Below are 16,839 nucleotides of genomic sequence, written 5' to 3' on the forward strand. Positions count from 1 at the left end.
TTCCCATGCAGCCAACGTGAGAAGCCAGTAAAGCAAAAACACCCGCTGTACAAATAAATAAAAAAAAAACAATACTTCTTTGTTGGATCAAAGCTTCTTGGCAAAATTATTTTAAGGCCCGTCTATTTCCTATATAAATTGTGTTGCATTCGGAAAAGTTCAAACTGAATTCCGGCTGGTGAGAGATTTCTATAGTTTCTGGGTGGAAGTTTAAAATCCCCACTACCTTCCAGTTTCTGTCATTCTGAAAATAACAGAATTCCGACCAAGTGGCCACATCTCAAAGGAAAAACCAACAGGCTTTCAAACTTGATCATATTTACTGCAGACATTCTGCAACTCTTATTACAGAGGAGCAGCTCTGACGTCCAAACTGACAGCTTTTCTCACGACCAGGCTCCTCAATCAACAGTGGAACTATAAAGATCGTCGTCATCTGCATGGAGAAGTTTCTGATACTCAGGCTGCTCCTGTTTGTCCTGAGGTCAAAGTTCAACTTCCTGAAGTCGTTAATTGTTAAAGAGCATCACAAACATAAACCTTTGATATTTTAAAGTCAAAACAGTTCAGCAATTAAAGGAATGATTATTCAGCAGACTGGAGCAGAGAGCAACTGTCCACACACATCTCAACCCAGATTACATTTTAAATACCAAATAAATTAGAAGCCAGAATATCAACAGATGCTCAGTTAGTGAAGATGACACTAAGGATCATCAGAAGATTTCTATACAGAAGCCCCTCAGCTCGTATTTTGGAAATGCTACAGATATTTAGTGAAGACAAACGCTGGTGGACACACCCACACCCACACCGACACCGACACCGACACCCACTCTCACTCTCACTAACACACACCACGTTCATTGAACTGAGAATATTCGATGTAATTTGAAGCTTTACGGGCCACAGAGCCCATCAAGTTTGGAGTTTTGATCTGCAGGAGTCAACAAACAAGCGTTTGAAAAGTGTACGAGTTGTTCTCCCTGTGAAAATACAGAGCTTCTTTCAGCGCCGCTCTAACCTGCCGTCTGCTGCGTTACGAGCCGAGCCATTCAGCCCGCTCCAACATCACTACCAGCTACAGCCGCCGCCGCCGCCGGGCTTCTCCTACCTGTGCAAAGGGGCACTGGAGTCCCCGTGTACCACCATCGGTAACTGCCGTTTAATCTCTGTGGCTAACGGCGCCGACGACGCTGCAGAGCCGGCGCCGCGCAGCAGGCAGAGCGGGAGTGTGGCGGCTGGCCGTGGCAAACGTACAGCCAGACACCGAAGCCGATCCCCTCCCCATGCTTCTTACATAACAGAGCAGATGACATCCAAACAGCCAGGAGAGGAGGAGGAGGAGGAGGAGGAGGAGGAGGAGGAGGAGGAGGAGGAGGAGGAGGAGGAGGAGGAGGAGGAGGAGGAGGAGGGGTGGAGGGGGATTAAAGAACAAGGAGGAAAGAGGAGGGAGGGGAGAGCAGCAGAAAGAGAGGAAGAGGAGGGGAGAGAGCCGCTGTTCAACGGGAAGTCGGCAAATATGCAAGGCCGAAGAGGAGGAGGAGGAGTAGAATACAAACATGTAGAGGAAAACAGAGGAAGAAAGGACGTAGGCTCCAGGATGGTCCACGGTTAAAAACTCTACTAAAGGAAAGAGTTTCGTTGCATTTCATGTCATGAATTATCAAACTATGAACTCTTATTCAGAGTCTGATTTAATGTGAAGCTGCTCAGACGCTCTACAGACCATCAGAGAATAAAGATCATGTCCACAGATTGGATCTGGACAAAAAATTGATTCAATCAATTTATCAGATTTGTAGTTTAAAAGATTTTGATTTAGCAAATTCAAGTCTCCTGCAGTTTTATGGCATTTTTAACATTCTGTTCTCCCGTTCCTTGTGGGTTTCAATAGTTGCTGTTGCATCTTTGTTAAACCTGGTTAAAGCTTGAATTTATTAAATGAAGGAGCCTCATTTACTTTTTATTTTGGAATTATTTATGTTTTTTGCACTTTTGACAATATATCTGACGTCTGCAGTCATTTTGAAGTGCATTAAGAAAAAAAATAATAATTAAAAACCGAATTCTTCTTCAAAAACTCAGATTTTAACGAGGCCAAATCACCCAGCCACACATATTACTGCACGTTGGGTGCAGTTTAAATAAACCAATGGATCAAATGTAAATGAATAGATTATGAAATAAAATAGGACTTAAAGAAATATCTTAAAACATTAAATATAATAGAAAAGGAATGAAGCAACTAAAAGTGATTAAACACCAAACTGCAGAGAAACATGAATGAAAGTAATAAAACATTTTTTAACAGCTACAAATTTGATGTCAGGATGGAGAAAAATGAATAAAATGAAACTGATGAAATTATGTAAAATGTTTTGGGACTTTTAGATCTATAAAAGGTTTTTGTGCAACTAGCTGGAGGAAGATGCTCTATATTCTGGATGTGAGCTCTGCTTATTGAAACCGATTTATGAGTGAAGAAAAAATTTTAATTTTCCAAATGTTGTATTAAATAATAAGTCTAACTGGAGCCGGACAGCAGCAGCGGTTGATGGTAAAATAAGATGAACGATGACCGTATCTATTGACTTTACAAGGAATGTAAACCATCATCATTAGTGCGGGGAATCATCTAATTGTCCTGGTAAGAGGCCTTCATTCATATTAACAATGAGACCTTTGTATTCCTCTTTATTTGGGCTGCAGTTAATTTGTTTTTCTCGTTGAATGACTGCTCCCGTTCTGAGCTGCATGTTATTTTTATGTTCACAGGTTTGCCTCCAACATGTGTGTTCAAATCATGCAGGTTTTTTTGTCTCTACAGGGACGAAGTGTGTCGCATCGCTGGTGGTGACTTAACACACAAGTAAAACAACTGTTCTTAAATCGGGGCCGTGAATGGGATTCTCCACATGAACAGATTAACCTTCAGCTTATGAAACAGAACAATTGGTTTTCTCTGGCGAGTATTCAAATGACTGTTTGGTTTTGTACGGATATCTGACCCTTTCTGCATTTCTGATTCATAATTATGTGATTAAAAAAAAAAACACTACAGTAAAAGAAAAGATGGTTTAGATATGAATTTTAGAGCAGTATAGTCTAATACACCTAAAACGTTGAAATAAATGTGAAGATAAAACAGGAAAAGTATATGTAGCAGCTTTTTTTCCTCAATGACTACTGAATAAGGGAATAATCACATTTTTATAAATTAATCTTGTTTTGAAACATATTGGCATATTTTACTGGAGTCTTGTTACTAGTAAATAATATGTGATTAAAGTGGCTAAATGCTTCTCAGACCTCCTTTACACCACAACTTTTCGAAGGAATGTGCATCACATGGCGTTAGTTTCAGAGACGTTTTGTGTTTACACAGCAACTTTTTGAAAAAGCTGTCTGTTTACACATAAATTATATAGTTAGAATATTGGGCCACTAGTTGGTGCTGTTGTTAGTTTTAGTACTGAAAACACACACACACACACACACACACAGCAGAGAACAATGAGCTCTAAACATGAACACTGGGAGAACACAGACGTTCTAGTGGACAGACCACCAAGGTGGATTGCTATTATGGTGACTGTCAAAATAAAACTACCAAGGTGGATTGTTATTATGGTGACTGTCAAAATAAAACTACCAAATTGGATTCTTATTATGGTGACTGTCAAAATAAAACTAACAAGTTAGATTGTTATTATGGTGACTGTCAAAATAAAACTACCAAGGTGGATTGTTATTATGGTGACTGTCAAAATAAAACTAACAAGGTGGATTGTTATTATGGTGACTGTCAAAATAAAACTACCAAGTTGAGGAGAATATGGACTGGGAGTCATGACACCACGGAGGAAACTTTGTTCTGCTTGGCTCTACTGAGCATGTGCAGAAGAACTATTTGAGATAGCCGTGGTGCCGATGTGCAGGAGCGCTTTTAAAAAGTTGCATTTTCAGTGAATCCGAGCATCATCATCATCATCATCATCATCATGATCATCCCCAATTCTAAAAGGCAAACAGTTACTTTGTAAAAATGACACTTAGTTGGAGGAAGATGCTCTATAATGCGGACATTAGATTTATGAACTATTGACAGTGAGACAAAGACACTGATAAACTACCTCAGCTCTTAAAAAGGGAAGCTAACCATTCAAGCATGCCAAAGCTACTAGCTAATGATGGCAATATGCTAATAATACGCAGCTCACGCTCAGACTCACCATCAAGAAGAAAAGCTCAGTCCAATGTTAACAAAACGTTGTAAGGAAGCAGAAGAGACAGTAGCTCCGTCACATGATCCACCTCAGAACTACGTCTATGTGCCTGCTCTTAAATGTAATTATTAACACACAAACAGGAAACGCTAACGCTTAGTCACGCTGTTCCAATGAACCCAGCTCAACTTATTGCTAACAGCTAAAAACATTAGCATTCAAGTGAAGGCAGAAAAACAAAACAAAACAAAAAAAATAACAACTTAAGTGTGACCAATTTAAAAGCATTATTCCTAAATGACACTGGTGACAAAGAGGTGAGGAAGAGGAGGCGGTTCTGTCCGGGCTCCACCTGCCTTTACAGAACAGTCACGTTCACGCCGCGCCGCGCCGCGCATACCCACACCTGTAGGACGTGATGCCACGCCTGGACTGTGGCATGCTGCCGTCGTTCCCGGGGCGGGTGGAGAAGAAAAGCCTGAGGTGATGCAACAGGCCTCTCCCTGGCTGCGTGGTAAACTACACTCCATCCACACTCATTACTCCACCTTCCAGTCTCACTCCGCCTCTCGCCATAAAGGTCACCGCAGCAGAAGCATTCAGCTCGTCTTCGTTCAGACACACTTCCGACCACAACCGAGACTCACAGCATGCTCACATATTGATCAAAACTTTACTTTAACTTAGTTTTGACGTCATACAAGTATTTTCTCAAAATGTCAACATTTATTGCACTTGATATAAAATTACCATGAAGCTGAACCTCTTAAGAACAAAGTGCAAAAAACCTTATTGATTCATCTAATTCTGGTTCTGTTGACTTCTTTAAACATCCTTAAATACATTTACGATAAAATCCACGTGTACTTAATGACATGGAGCGTTTCTAAACTTTATATCTCCCAACACTTTATCAAATACATTTCTCTCCTTACATCCAAACTGATGTCAGATTTTCCTGAAGCAGGGGCACACAGTAAAGACTATCTGCGCACCAGGGGGGCATCAGGGGGGCATCAGGGGAGATTGTCTCTGATCTTTGCCCCAGCTGTACCCCCGGGGTAGAGAACCACCACATTAATGGAAGAAGAGACATAAAGAACTGTGATAAAATACTGCAAATGGCCTAATCTGGATTTACTGTTGAAAGACTCAACTGATCGACACCATCAAAGACAGACAGACAGACAGACAGACAGACAGACAGACAGACAGACAGACAGACATTCTGTCGTCACCCAGGAAAAGAATATCAATGAGCGTGAGACAGCCCATCTCTTTTAACTTCATGCTCCATGTCTGCTGTAATAAGACGAGCTGGACTTCCTCAGCTGGTGTAAATCAAATCAACTGTGGCATTAAACCCAAATGGAGACTCGTAGTGACGGATGAACTCTCTCCGACATGGTTTAAACTGTCAAACCAGAACAAACCAAAGTTTGCTGCAGATTACCGGCACACACTCAGCCTCACTGCACAGAGCAGATGACTGGAGCCCAGTCTGAAGTTTGACACCGACTGAACACCTTCCTCACGCTCACATCAATGTACCCAACGCAGTACTTTTACAGCAACTTACAATGGAACTGTGCAACGTACAGTCGAACGGATCAGCTCAGTAAGAAAACTCCCCAAAACACATTTGGAGTTGAAAGAGAACACACACAGTCGGCCTGACTGAAACGTTAAAATCCACACCGATCTCAGATTGAGTGATTAGCATTCGAGTACATGAATAAATATACTCCAAAGAACACATTTCTATATTTTGGTTTTTAGATCTGTATACGTTCCTGGTCCACACCACTCAAATGAAATCAACTGCCTCTACAAGTGATTCACATGGATTATTATACCTTGACTATATGTCCACATTTTGTTCTCCTATGGCAGGAAACACTTTAAACAGGTCCTTTTCCTATATCTCCAACTCTGACAGACAAGTATTTATTTACAATGCATGTTACAACTAGATCATTATTGAAAGGCAACGCTTTATTGACTCTAAACATGAACATTAATCCAAACACTACTATTTATTTACTTATTTACAAAGCAACGATCTCTACAATGTTATTATGAAGAAAAACAGTACACAGGATGGAATGCCAACATGAAGTAGCTTATGCCACAAAACACACGAGAGAGAGAGAGTGGGCTGTATGACCCCAGCCACTAAAGTTACTCCAAAATACACTAAAAAGTCGAGTCGCCCCTATTCTACAGTCATTTAGCAGCCAGACTTTCTCCCCTGCCAGTTGTATAAAGATTAAAATGTCAAAACCATCTTGACTAAATCCAGAAATCACAAAACAATCAAAACTAGAGATACACTCGGTAGAACACAGATTTTCCCCAACGCCACATTTGTTTGCGGAACAAGGTTAGCATCTCTAGCATCTGTTAGCTGCCATCTCATATTGACGCTAACTAGCCTGTCAGGTAGCTACATCGCTGTGTGGAACAATGAGCAGGGAGCGTCACCATGGCAACAGATGCTGATCTCCTTTGACCTCCATGAGGTGCCTCTCTCGTCCACTTTGTATGGGACATTCTTTCAGTTTTGGGGGATTTATTCGGAAACAGTTGGCTGTTAGCGTCCCAAAATCTCATGAACTGGTCCTTTTCTGATGACAAATCATCCCTGAAAATTTCATGCAGTTCAGGTGAGTAGTTTTTGTGAAAAGTTGGTAAAATACATACATACATGAATAAACGCAGATGAAAACATAAGCTTCCACCCCAACTTCCGTTGCTGAAGGCAATTAAAAGTTTTGAAAAAAAGTCAAAGTTAATATGGAACTGTATATGTCTCCACTGACCAGGAGTCCGATCTACTTTACAACTTTAGCTTCTGCCATACAAAACAGGAACATATATCCGATTAGGAGTTTAGGGAAAGTCAAACCTTAAACAGACAACAATAAAACAGATGAGATACTTCTGATAACAGCTACTAAGACTATTATCAATATTTACTGTGTAATTATCCCAACAGTGTCACGAGGGGTCAGGATTTCACTGAGAATGTTTGTTTGCACCATAAAATGCTCCACCAATGTTTACATTTACCAGAAAACTAAAAGAAGGGGCATATTTCAAACTAATTAGTCTAAGAATTTTAATTTTGTTTGACACTTTTTTTGTGTAAGCACAACAAACCAGAGACATGTTCATGTAGAAAACTCATAAAACCAGTCAAAAGTCCACAACATTAACAGAAAAGCTCCACTGACCTGGGGTCAGATCAACAGACTCCAAACAGCACAACTGAAATGACATTCCAATAGTCATTCAACTGTCTGTTTAAATTCTACTTTCATTATTGGAGATGCCTTCGCTCTGTATACACCCAGATATGTTCAAACTATGTTGACTCATGCCACAAAATATTTTTGACATTGTCGGAGCTTCACGACTGACATGTCGCTCCACTTGACAGCAGCTGGGATGTGATCAGAGAGACACCTTTCTTTATTAATCATCATTCCATCGAGTGAAAACGGAAAAAGAAAACGCCATTCTGTTTTTCAAGTGAGATAATTTTCCTGGTCACCAGATACGAAGACTAACTTCAACAAGAATTACAAAACCTACATAAATTAATGTTGCAAGTGGTTATATGAAATAATTATTGGGGTCGACTTCTTTCAGATGACCTGTCGCCACACTAAAATGTAAATAATGTTCACAAAGGCTTCTCACAGACTGTTCTCTGGTCACCATATACTAAGATTAACCTCAACAACACAACAAAAATCATATTAATTCAAGTTGCAAGTGCATAGAAATAATGACTATTGGGGATTACTTCTAATTATATTTATACACGCTAAAGTGTTAGAACTATATTGTTTTATGATAGAATACACGACAAATCTTTGGCTAGGAGTTCCAATGAGATCTTTTGGATTACATTTACAGGAAAAGGTACACTTGTACAAATGCCCACCACTATATCCCAGACCTATAACAGTAGATAGAAGCGCTTCAGAAAACTGCCCACTTCTACAGGCTCTCCTAACTTCATCCACCAGGACCAACTCAAAGACCACAGTGAACACTATGTTATTAATTAGCAGAGAATCATGTTAGACGCTTTCCCTGATCGTTTGGAGGTGAACGTGGTTGATTAGGAGCAGCGGAGTGTGACAGATGATAGATTGAGGGGAGCTGCTGGGAGCTTGGCCATGTCGGGCCTGAGGCAGGATTCAAACCGAGCAGCAGCTAGCAGCGTTAGCTCCACGCTCCAACGCCAGAAATCAACATATAACGGTAGCTAGTTATGTTCCCGTGCAGCGCAGGGAACGTTGATATTATGAACGTAGAGATAGTCCAGTAGTTTGATCAAAACTGTCGACCTCTGGATCAATAAAAATGGATTATTTGTGCTAGCTCGTTAGCGTTAGCGCCCCGGCGACCGCGGGTTAGCTCGAGTTGAACATGTAGCCTTTAGCTTAGCTTAGCAGCCGACACCAGCTCGCTTTCTGTGCAAATCAAATCAGAAGCCGATTCAAAGAGCAGAGAATCTACAAGGTGATTTCATGTGTGCTCGGTGAGAGGACTTTACCTGGGCGGGTTTGGGCGGTCACCCATCGTCCCAGATGTAAATACAGGGGCAGTGCTAATGCTGCTACCGTTAGCCTAGCGATCACAGACCGGGGGAGAAACCGTCCCGAGTCCCGACCAGAGCCGCAGCCGACCCGCTGGCTCTCAGCTCCCCGAGCGTGGTACTTTACCTGGATCCTCTGCGGTTCGCGACGGAGACGGCGGCGGAGGAGAAGTTATCCTATGTTCGGGAAGCTACGGGGCTAAGCGTGAGGCTACCTCCAGCCTTTTTTTTTTCTCCCCACAGCGGCGGCGGAGCGGCAGGAAAATCTCGGCCTGAAAACAGCCAAACCCACGAGTGCCTTCTCCTTCCAAAAGGAATAATCCTCAGACTTCCATTAACAGCAGAACGCGGCTCTGGTCATTCCTGTGGCGGATCGAGTGGCTCGTCCTCCCCGGACCGCTGGATTGGGCTGCTTTCCGCGGTTCGTCGCTGGGTCGGGGCTGTTTCTCTTCTATTGTCAACACTGCTGGGAGAGACCACGGCACACATAACACAGACTGCCAGCGCGGGCACCTGATTGGCTGCCCGCAGCGGAGTCCAGGCTTCTGATTGGGCGGCGTGATCTGTCAATCACCGCACGGCGCTCTGTGTGTGTGTGTGTGTGTGTGTGTGTGTGTGTGTGTGTGTGTGTGTGTGTGTGTGTGTGTGTGTGTGTGTGTGTGTGTGTGTGTGTGTGTGTGTGTGTGTGTGTGTGTGTGTCCGGGCGGAACGCGGCGTGCGCCTCTCCTCCGCCACACAGGAATGAGGACGAACCTGTCCGAGGCGCTCCCCGCCTACCGGCCGGCACAACGCCGGGTCACGGAGGAACGTCCCGCAGACGCTCCGCGGCGGGAGAACCCGGAGGAGCGGAGATGAGAGCGGAAAACAGCGGCAGGAGTTACATAAGTCCGACGTTCAGTGAAGCTGCTGCCAACTGGAACACAGAGGCTCACTTCTCACTGCTTTCTTTATCCTCCAGTATCTGTGACCCACAAAACACTGACCTTGTACCTCCACCAACCAACAGGGACGTTTTTGTCTGCGTGTATTTATTTATTTATTTATTGGTTTGTATTTTGTCAACTTTCTGCAAAAACTATTATCCCGAACCGCATTAAATGTTCAGGGGAGATTTGTCACCATCCAGGGACCAATCGATTCGATTTTGGGATGTTAACAGCAAACTGTTTCTGAATAAATCCCCCCCCCCCCCCCCCTAAAAAAAAAAACAAACTTATTTTCTTCTTCTTTTGGGTTCAACGGCAGTTTGCGTTCATAAAGTTGCACTACCGCCATCTGCTGGTTCCAGCTGGTCCATACCATTCCCACCGCTCAACAAAAACAAATGAAAGAAAGAAAGAAAGAAAGCTCCCAAAAATCAGTGAACAAATGTCCCACACACAGCAGATGAGAGAGGTACCTACTGGAGGAGATCTAAGGAGATCAGCGTGTGTTGCCATGGAGACGCTCCCTGCTCAGTGTTTCACAGTGATGTAGCTACAGGCTAGTTAGCGTCGATATGTGCCAAAAGTTCCGCAAACAAATGTGGCGTTGGTGAATGTTAGCTCTACCGAGTGTAGCTCTACCGAGCGTAGCTCTACAAAGTGCAGCTCTACCGAGTGTAGCTCTAGTTCCCCTTTAGTTTTAGACTAGAAAGGGGGTCAAACATGAGGCCCGTGGGACCAAACCGTCCCGCAGGAGGCTCACGTCCGGTCCGCCAAGCAAATGGTGAAGAGCAGAGTTTTGAACTACTCTAGTAGAACTACTCTAGTAGAAGTACTCTATCAGAAGTACTCTAGAAGTACTCTAGTAGAAGTACTCTACACAACTCAACACCCTTTTAATCAACGTTTTCAAGTGAAAATGCTAAACTTTTATTGCGTTTTGAGTCTCTGTGAAAGTGACAACAGAGGACGGAGCCAGAAGCACAGCTTTTTATAAACGCTCTGAAGGAGCAACTTTTTGAATCTTCAGAACTTCAACTCTGTTTCTGGAAACGGAGAAAAACTGAACCGTTTTCAGAAAGTTGTGTTTTCAGTGGCTCCGAGCTCGTTGTCATGGAAACAAAGCTGAAAAATGCTACGGAAGTTTTGTATTTCCGCATTAAAACGTTGTGAATGAGCCTCAGCTGAGTTGGATGAGGGCGTTTTGCATCCCACTGGACTCACTTTGCATCCCTCCGATGAGTCGGCTCGTTTCTCCACTTTGAAGAAGTTCAGGATCTTTTGTTTCTGTCTGGATGTTTTTGACTCAAATTTGATTCTTTTCAACATAAAATGCAGCTGATGAATCCCAACATGAACAAACACAGAGAGGCAGATGTGAGGAATAAAACCACTCTTTTATTTTGAAGGTGTGAGGAAACATCTCAGCTTCATGTTCCTGCTTCCTGCTCTGAAGTTTATCAGATCCGACAGAAAAGATGATTAAAAGAAAACATTTTAACTGCAGTTCACGAATTCACATTCAGCTCTTTGACATTTTACAGTTCAATCAGAAAATTCAAAATAAAAGAGTTAAAATGTTCACATACGAGTTAAATAACATGAAAACGTGTCCAAACATTGAAAGTTTCACATCTGAAAGAGTCAAAACTTCAACTGATGGAAATAAATTAAAATCAATCTAATGAAGTCAAATATCAATTAAACCCGTTGGAAAGAAAACAAAATCTATTTAAACTAAAGTAAGTGAAAATAAATTAAAATAAATTGTTATTTAGAAGAGAATGAGATTAGGATTAGGATTAGGATTAGGATTAGGATTAGAATCACTAAACATGTTAATGTTAAACGGCCCGTTGTGCCAAAAGATGTTAAACAAACTGGGCTAACAAAATAACAATTCAAATGAAATGCAATAAAACTAAATAAAAGTGAAGTGAAAGAAAATAAAAGAAAATAAATCAAAGCAATTGAAAAAAGAAACATGAGAAGAAAAAAACAACTAAAGCAAAACAAGATAAAAAGTCAAATCAAATTCTTCAAACAAATAGAAAAATTTAGGCAGAATAAAAGAAAAAAACAAACGCAAAATAAAAAACAAACTGAATAAAATTAATGTAAAAAAAAAACTGAAAGTGAATAAATTAAAAAAGAAAAGAATAATAAAGTAAAATAAAAGTGTCACTCTTTCCGTAGTTCTCTTGGTTTTTACGTTTTCTTCTTCTTCTCTTTCTGAAAACTCACTCTTCGATGCGGCCTGGATTTCAGTTTCAGAGCTGATTGGCTCTTCAGGGACTCCTTCATCCCGGCAGTCAGCTCCGCCCCTCCTGGTTTCCATAGCAACAGCTGAGCGTCCTCGCCCCCGGTGATGAGGGCGTCCGCCGCCTCGTCCCACACGAAGCAGCGCACGGTGGAGGCGTGGCCTCCCTCCAGGCTCCGCAGCGGCCGCAGCCCCCCGCCGTCGCACTCCATCAGGTGGAGGTCGCCCCCGCTGGTCCCGCCCACCACCAGCAGCCTGCTGGCGCCCTCCAGCCACCGCCCCCCCACCAAGTAGTCCACGCCCCCACCGCCCGCCGGCGGCGCCAGGCCACGGGCGTCGGTGGCGCTGAAGAGGGCGAGCGGCTCGTCGGTGTGCAGCCGGCTCAGGTCCCACAGGTACAGCCCCTCGTCCTGGCTCAGGCACAGCAGCTGCTGGTGGGCGGGGCCAGACCAGCACACGGCGCCGGCCGACGAGCCGCAGTTACAGGTGGCGAGCAGGGCCTCGTCCTCCGCCCCGCGGCTCAGGTCGAACACGTTCACCAGCCCGTCCGTGGAGCCGGACGCCAGACGGTCCTTGTCCCGCGGGTGGAAGCGCACCTGAGTGATGTCATCGCTGTGCGACTCGGAGTACACGCCCAGCGGGGCGGCGCCCGGTTTGCGGGGATCCCAGAACACCAGGAAGCTGTCCTCGTCCAGCCGCTCGGTGCCGGCGCTCAGCAGCCCGTCGCTGCAGTTCACGTCCAGGCTGTAGTACGAGTGCGCCGCGGCGCTGCTGAACGTCTGCGCCGCCGCCGCCGCCGCCGCCGCCGCCCCGCCGGGCCGCCGGACGTCCCATACCCGCACCTTCCCGTCAGCAGACCCCGAGTACAGGAGGTCCGGGGAGGTGTGGCCGAAGGTGACCCCGCACAGCGGCCCCCCGTGACCTCGGAACTCCCCCACTAGGCTCAGCGTGTCCTTGTTGTGCAGGCGCACGGTGAAGTCAGAGCAGGACACCGCCAGCAGGGCGGCGCCGCCCGGCTGCAGGGCGGCGTCCAGCAGGTAGGTGGGCTGCTCAGGGCGGGAGCGCCGGGCGAGGGACAGACCGCCAAGCTTCTCCTCAAGACCCTCCATGGACGCTGCACCTGAGGAGACGCTGACAGACGGACGGAGGAGCCAAGAGGACGTTTACTTTCACACAGCAACTTCTGAAAACGTCTGTTTCCATGGAAACGGTAGAAAGACTGAAAATCGTGTCGTTACCATGCCAGGGCACTAGTAGGAGCTGTTGTTAGTTTTAGTACTGAAAACACACACACACACACACACACACACACACACACACACACACACACACACACACACACACACACACACACACACACACACACACACACGAGCACTGAGCTCTAAACATGAACACTGGGAGAACACGGACATTCCAGTGGACAGACCACCAAGGTGGATTGTTTTTACGGTGACTGTCAAAATAAAAGTACCAAGTCCAGGAGAACATGGACTGGGAGTCATGACACCACGGACGAAACTTTGTTCTGATGGTCTCTACTGAGCATGTGCAGAGGAACTACTACAAACACAGTGTACAGTACCAGTACTCCCACCATGTTTAATTTATCTGGATGTTTCTGGAAACACGCGCAGATCTTCAAAATAAATGACGACAGTCAGACTTTACTAATGGACTCTGGTGTGTAAACTGTGTTTGTCACTCTGTCGTTAATCCGTCTGATCAAATCGATCTCATCTATTTACAACTAATATCCTCAATCAACACGGTCACGTTTTCACTCACCTACACATGGAGGACGGACCTGTGTTACTATGTTTATAGTCCGTGCGGAACCTTCGAGTCTCCGCATGGTTCCGTTATTTTTATTTTATTTTGATAAAAACATTTCGTCTTTCGGTTTTTGATTAAAGACATTTTTTGTCTTTTTACTTCCTCTTCTTCCTTGTTTTGTTCTTTTACATGTTAAACGTTTCGTTTTGGGGATTTCTGTCCGAATGTTCGCACTTTGTAGTTCTTTATTATTATATTTTATGTTTTTTGATATGTTTGTGTCATTCTTATTGTTTATTGTCTTTTCTTTTCTTTATCAACTTTCGTGGATTTTTTTTAATTTCTTTATCCAGAATTTGTTGTAATTTTGTGTTTCTTTAAAGTCAACCACTTTGTTGTTCTTCATTCCTTGTTATTGTGATTATTTTATATCTTTATGTGTTCACTTTGGATCTCCTTGTTGTGTACAACACTTTATTTGGTGTTTTTTTGTGTTGGTTTATTGATATTTTGCACATTTCTTGTTATTCTCCTTCATAACGTTTGTCTCCTAGAAGCCCCCTTTATGCCTCTTTTGGTTTTGCAGCTTTATTGTGGTGATTTTAATTCTCTTCTCTGTGTTTTTATATTGTTTTGTGGTGTTTGTCTGATTATTTGACATATATAAAATTCTGAATGCCTCAGTTAGTTTTTAATGTGTTTGTGTGATATTTCCTGAGGTTTTTGTTCTCGTTATGGCCTCTTGTTTTTATTCTTTTTCAGGCCAGAAAACTGCCTTTCAAAATGTTTTCCTCCATTTTTAAAAAGTAAAAATCCTCCAATGTTGTTGTTCGGATGTAGTTCCTCAGTCATCCTGCAGGTGGCAGCAGCTCTGAGGCCAGAACGGTTTTATTAACGATTTTAATTTCATTTTATCTTAAGATCAATTTTACACCCTTTGGTCATTATTCTTATGCTCCGTGGATTAATTTATTTTATTTTTTTTTACTTCTTGTGATGATTTTTCTTCTGGGGGATTTTTTTCCTCCAGAATTTATGATCCATTTTTCATTCTTCAGAGAATTTACTCACATTTCTTTAATATGTTCTTTGGTTTCTATGTTTCTGAAATCTTTCTGATTATTCTGTGTCACACTTTTAAATCTCCTCAATAAGATAAAAGCATTTCGGTGGTAAAGTTTCATTACTTTGAGAAGTTTTTTTGTCAATGGAGCCACAATTATTGTAAATCTTATATAATCTTATATATTTTACAGGATTTCTGCAAGTTTTATGTAGGTAAATAACATTTCACTGTCATTGTTGATATTTCACAAGATTTTTTATGGTTCTGAAATCTTTTCTATTTCTTTATCACTTTGTTGGATTTCTCCATATTTCTGTATTTTTCACACTTTTTTCTGTTTCTTGTTGTTTGACTGACTAAACTGTTTCAAATCAAACAGTTTGATCTCTTCCCTCATTGATTTATTTAAACTTATTTAACTCGCTGATGATCGATCGTGAGCAGAAAAAGCAGGTTCAGGTGTTTTTCTTTTACTTTCCTAATTCCATCGTTTATCCAAAGTCTTCGTGTCGTTCAGGGTCACGAAGACGAAACGTCACGTTTCAATCAGAAATCTGGTTTTACCGTCGTTTAGCTGAAACAGAAATCTCCTCAAATCATCAATTCAACCCCGAAACAACAGAAAGATCAGGGTTTTTATTGGATTCTAATTTATTAAATATAATATGGAAAAGTTTTTAGATTTGATCAGTTAAAATTTTGAAATGAACAAAAATAAAGCGAGTTCAATCATCAGTTTTTATTTCACACAAAGAGAAATCAGAGTTTCAAATTAAATCAAAACCAAGAAAAAACTTTAAAAAAAAAATACTGAGAAGCTTTGAGGAAACTAAGAAAAATGAAAGAAGCTAAAAAAAACTAAAACTTTCAAACCAGCTACAAAGTGCAAAAGGGAACAGCACGCACACGCGTGTGAATGCACGCGCGCACGCACGCGCAGCAGATTTGGTCAAAACAAACAAAAACAGGAAAATAAAAAGTAAAATCTAAAGCTCGAGCAGATGAGCCACAATGTAAAGGTAAAAAAAAAAAGTTGATCCAAACATCAAAAACAGGAAATTCTTTCATATTTCTGATGATTATTTTCATAAACAGAAAATATTGAACTCTTGAATCAATAAAATCATCTGGTTATGAAGGAAAAACTAAATCTAAAGTAAATCAACTTTAAAAGAGAAACTAATGTGAATTAAACCGTGTATGTGCCATAAAGTCATAAATAGAAATGATTGATCTTCCAGATTTATTTAACTTGAAACGTTTCAGTGAATTTCATTTTAATTTAAGAACTTTGAGTTTTTTTAAAAGCTAAACATTTTTATTTGAAGGTGACTGGAGGAGGAGCAGTGCATTTCAGTCAGGACAGTACCACAAACAAACAAACAAATTAAGGTTCGTCCTGCAGCACCTGAACGCACCACAGCGGAGCAGCGCTTTTCCACTGCACTTAGGAATCAAACGAAGAGCGGCCTTCACGGACAGCCGCCAGCGTGGGAAATCTGAGTTTTCTTTTCCTTCCAACGGAAAAGTTTCAGATTAGAGACAGAAATTAAAGTTTTTACAGTAAAAACACAGAGAAAGAAAACTAAGCTTTGTTCGGTTTAGGAGGAAAAACAAATGAGACCAAACTCCGGTTAAAGTGAAGAAACAATTATTATTATTATTTCTTTTACCAGATGTAGAAATCAGAGTTTGGAATAAAAACTCCAGAAGAGGCACAAGAAGACAGTTCTGTCCATTTAGAATTAAAAAAATATATATGTCAACAAACTTTACCCAAAGGTTTTATTAGAAACGTTTAAATTTAAAAAGAAAAAAATCAGTATTTCGGTTACAATGTTAGAAAAAGTCTGACAGCATAGAGACTTGGATTGTTTAATTGTTTTACCAAAATTATTTTAGTTTATGTTTTAAGCTTCAGAAGTTAATTTTCACTGAAATGTTTTAAAATAAAAAGTCCAGGAAAGAAACCA

The 16,839-nt window shown here is 42.0% G+C and overlaps 2 protein-coding genes across 3 annotated transcripts in view; both read right to left on the reverse strand.

Moving 5' to 3' along the window:
- ppp2r5eb (protein phosphatase 2, regulatory subunit B', epsilon isoform b) overlaps window positions 1-9,309 on the reverse strand; it is a 38,864-nt gene extending 29,555 nt beyond the window's left edge. The window contains exon 1 of one of the 2 annotated variants that reach the window (XM_080479547.1): window positions 8,969-9,309. Coding sequence is in view for 1 of the 2 variants with exons in the window: in XM_080479546.1 (XP_080335672.1) it covers window positions 8,800-8,825 (26 nt within the window). In the remaining variant the exon portion in view is untranslated. Of the gene's footprint in view, window positions 1-8,799 lie in introns of both variants that reach the window. The other variant, XM_080479546.1, reaches the window with a different exon arrangement.
- Window positions 9,310-11,143: 1,834 nt separating this feature from the next.
- Window positions 11,144-13,837, reverse strand: wdr89 (WD repeat domain 89). Its single transcript, XM_080479549.1, has 2 exons — window positions 13,813-13,837; window positions 11,144-13,155 (listed from the first exon to the last, which is right to left on the reverse strand). The coding sequence occupies exons 1-2, from the start codon at window positions 13,818-13,820 to the stop codon at window positions 11,973-11,975; spliced, it is 1,191 nt and encodes a 396-aa protein (XP_080335675.1). The 5' UTR covers window positions 13,821-13,837; the 3' UTR covers window positions 11,144-11,972.
- Between the last annotated feature and the right edge of the window lie 3,002 nt (window positions 13,838-16,839).

This window comes from Lipophrys pholis (genome assembly GCF_963383615.2).
Source record: "Lipophrys pholis genome assembly, chromosome: 14".
NCBI classification, from domain to species: Eukaryota; Metazoa; Chordata; class Actinopteri; order Blenniiformes; family Blenniidae; genus Lipophrys; species Lipophrys pholis.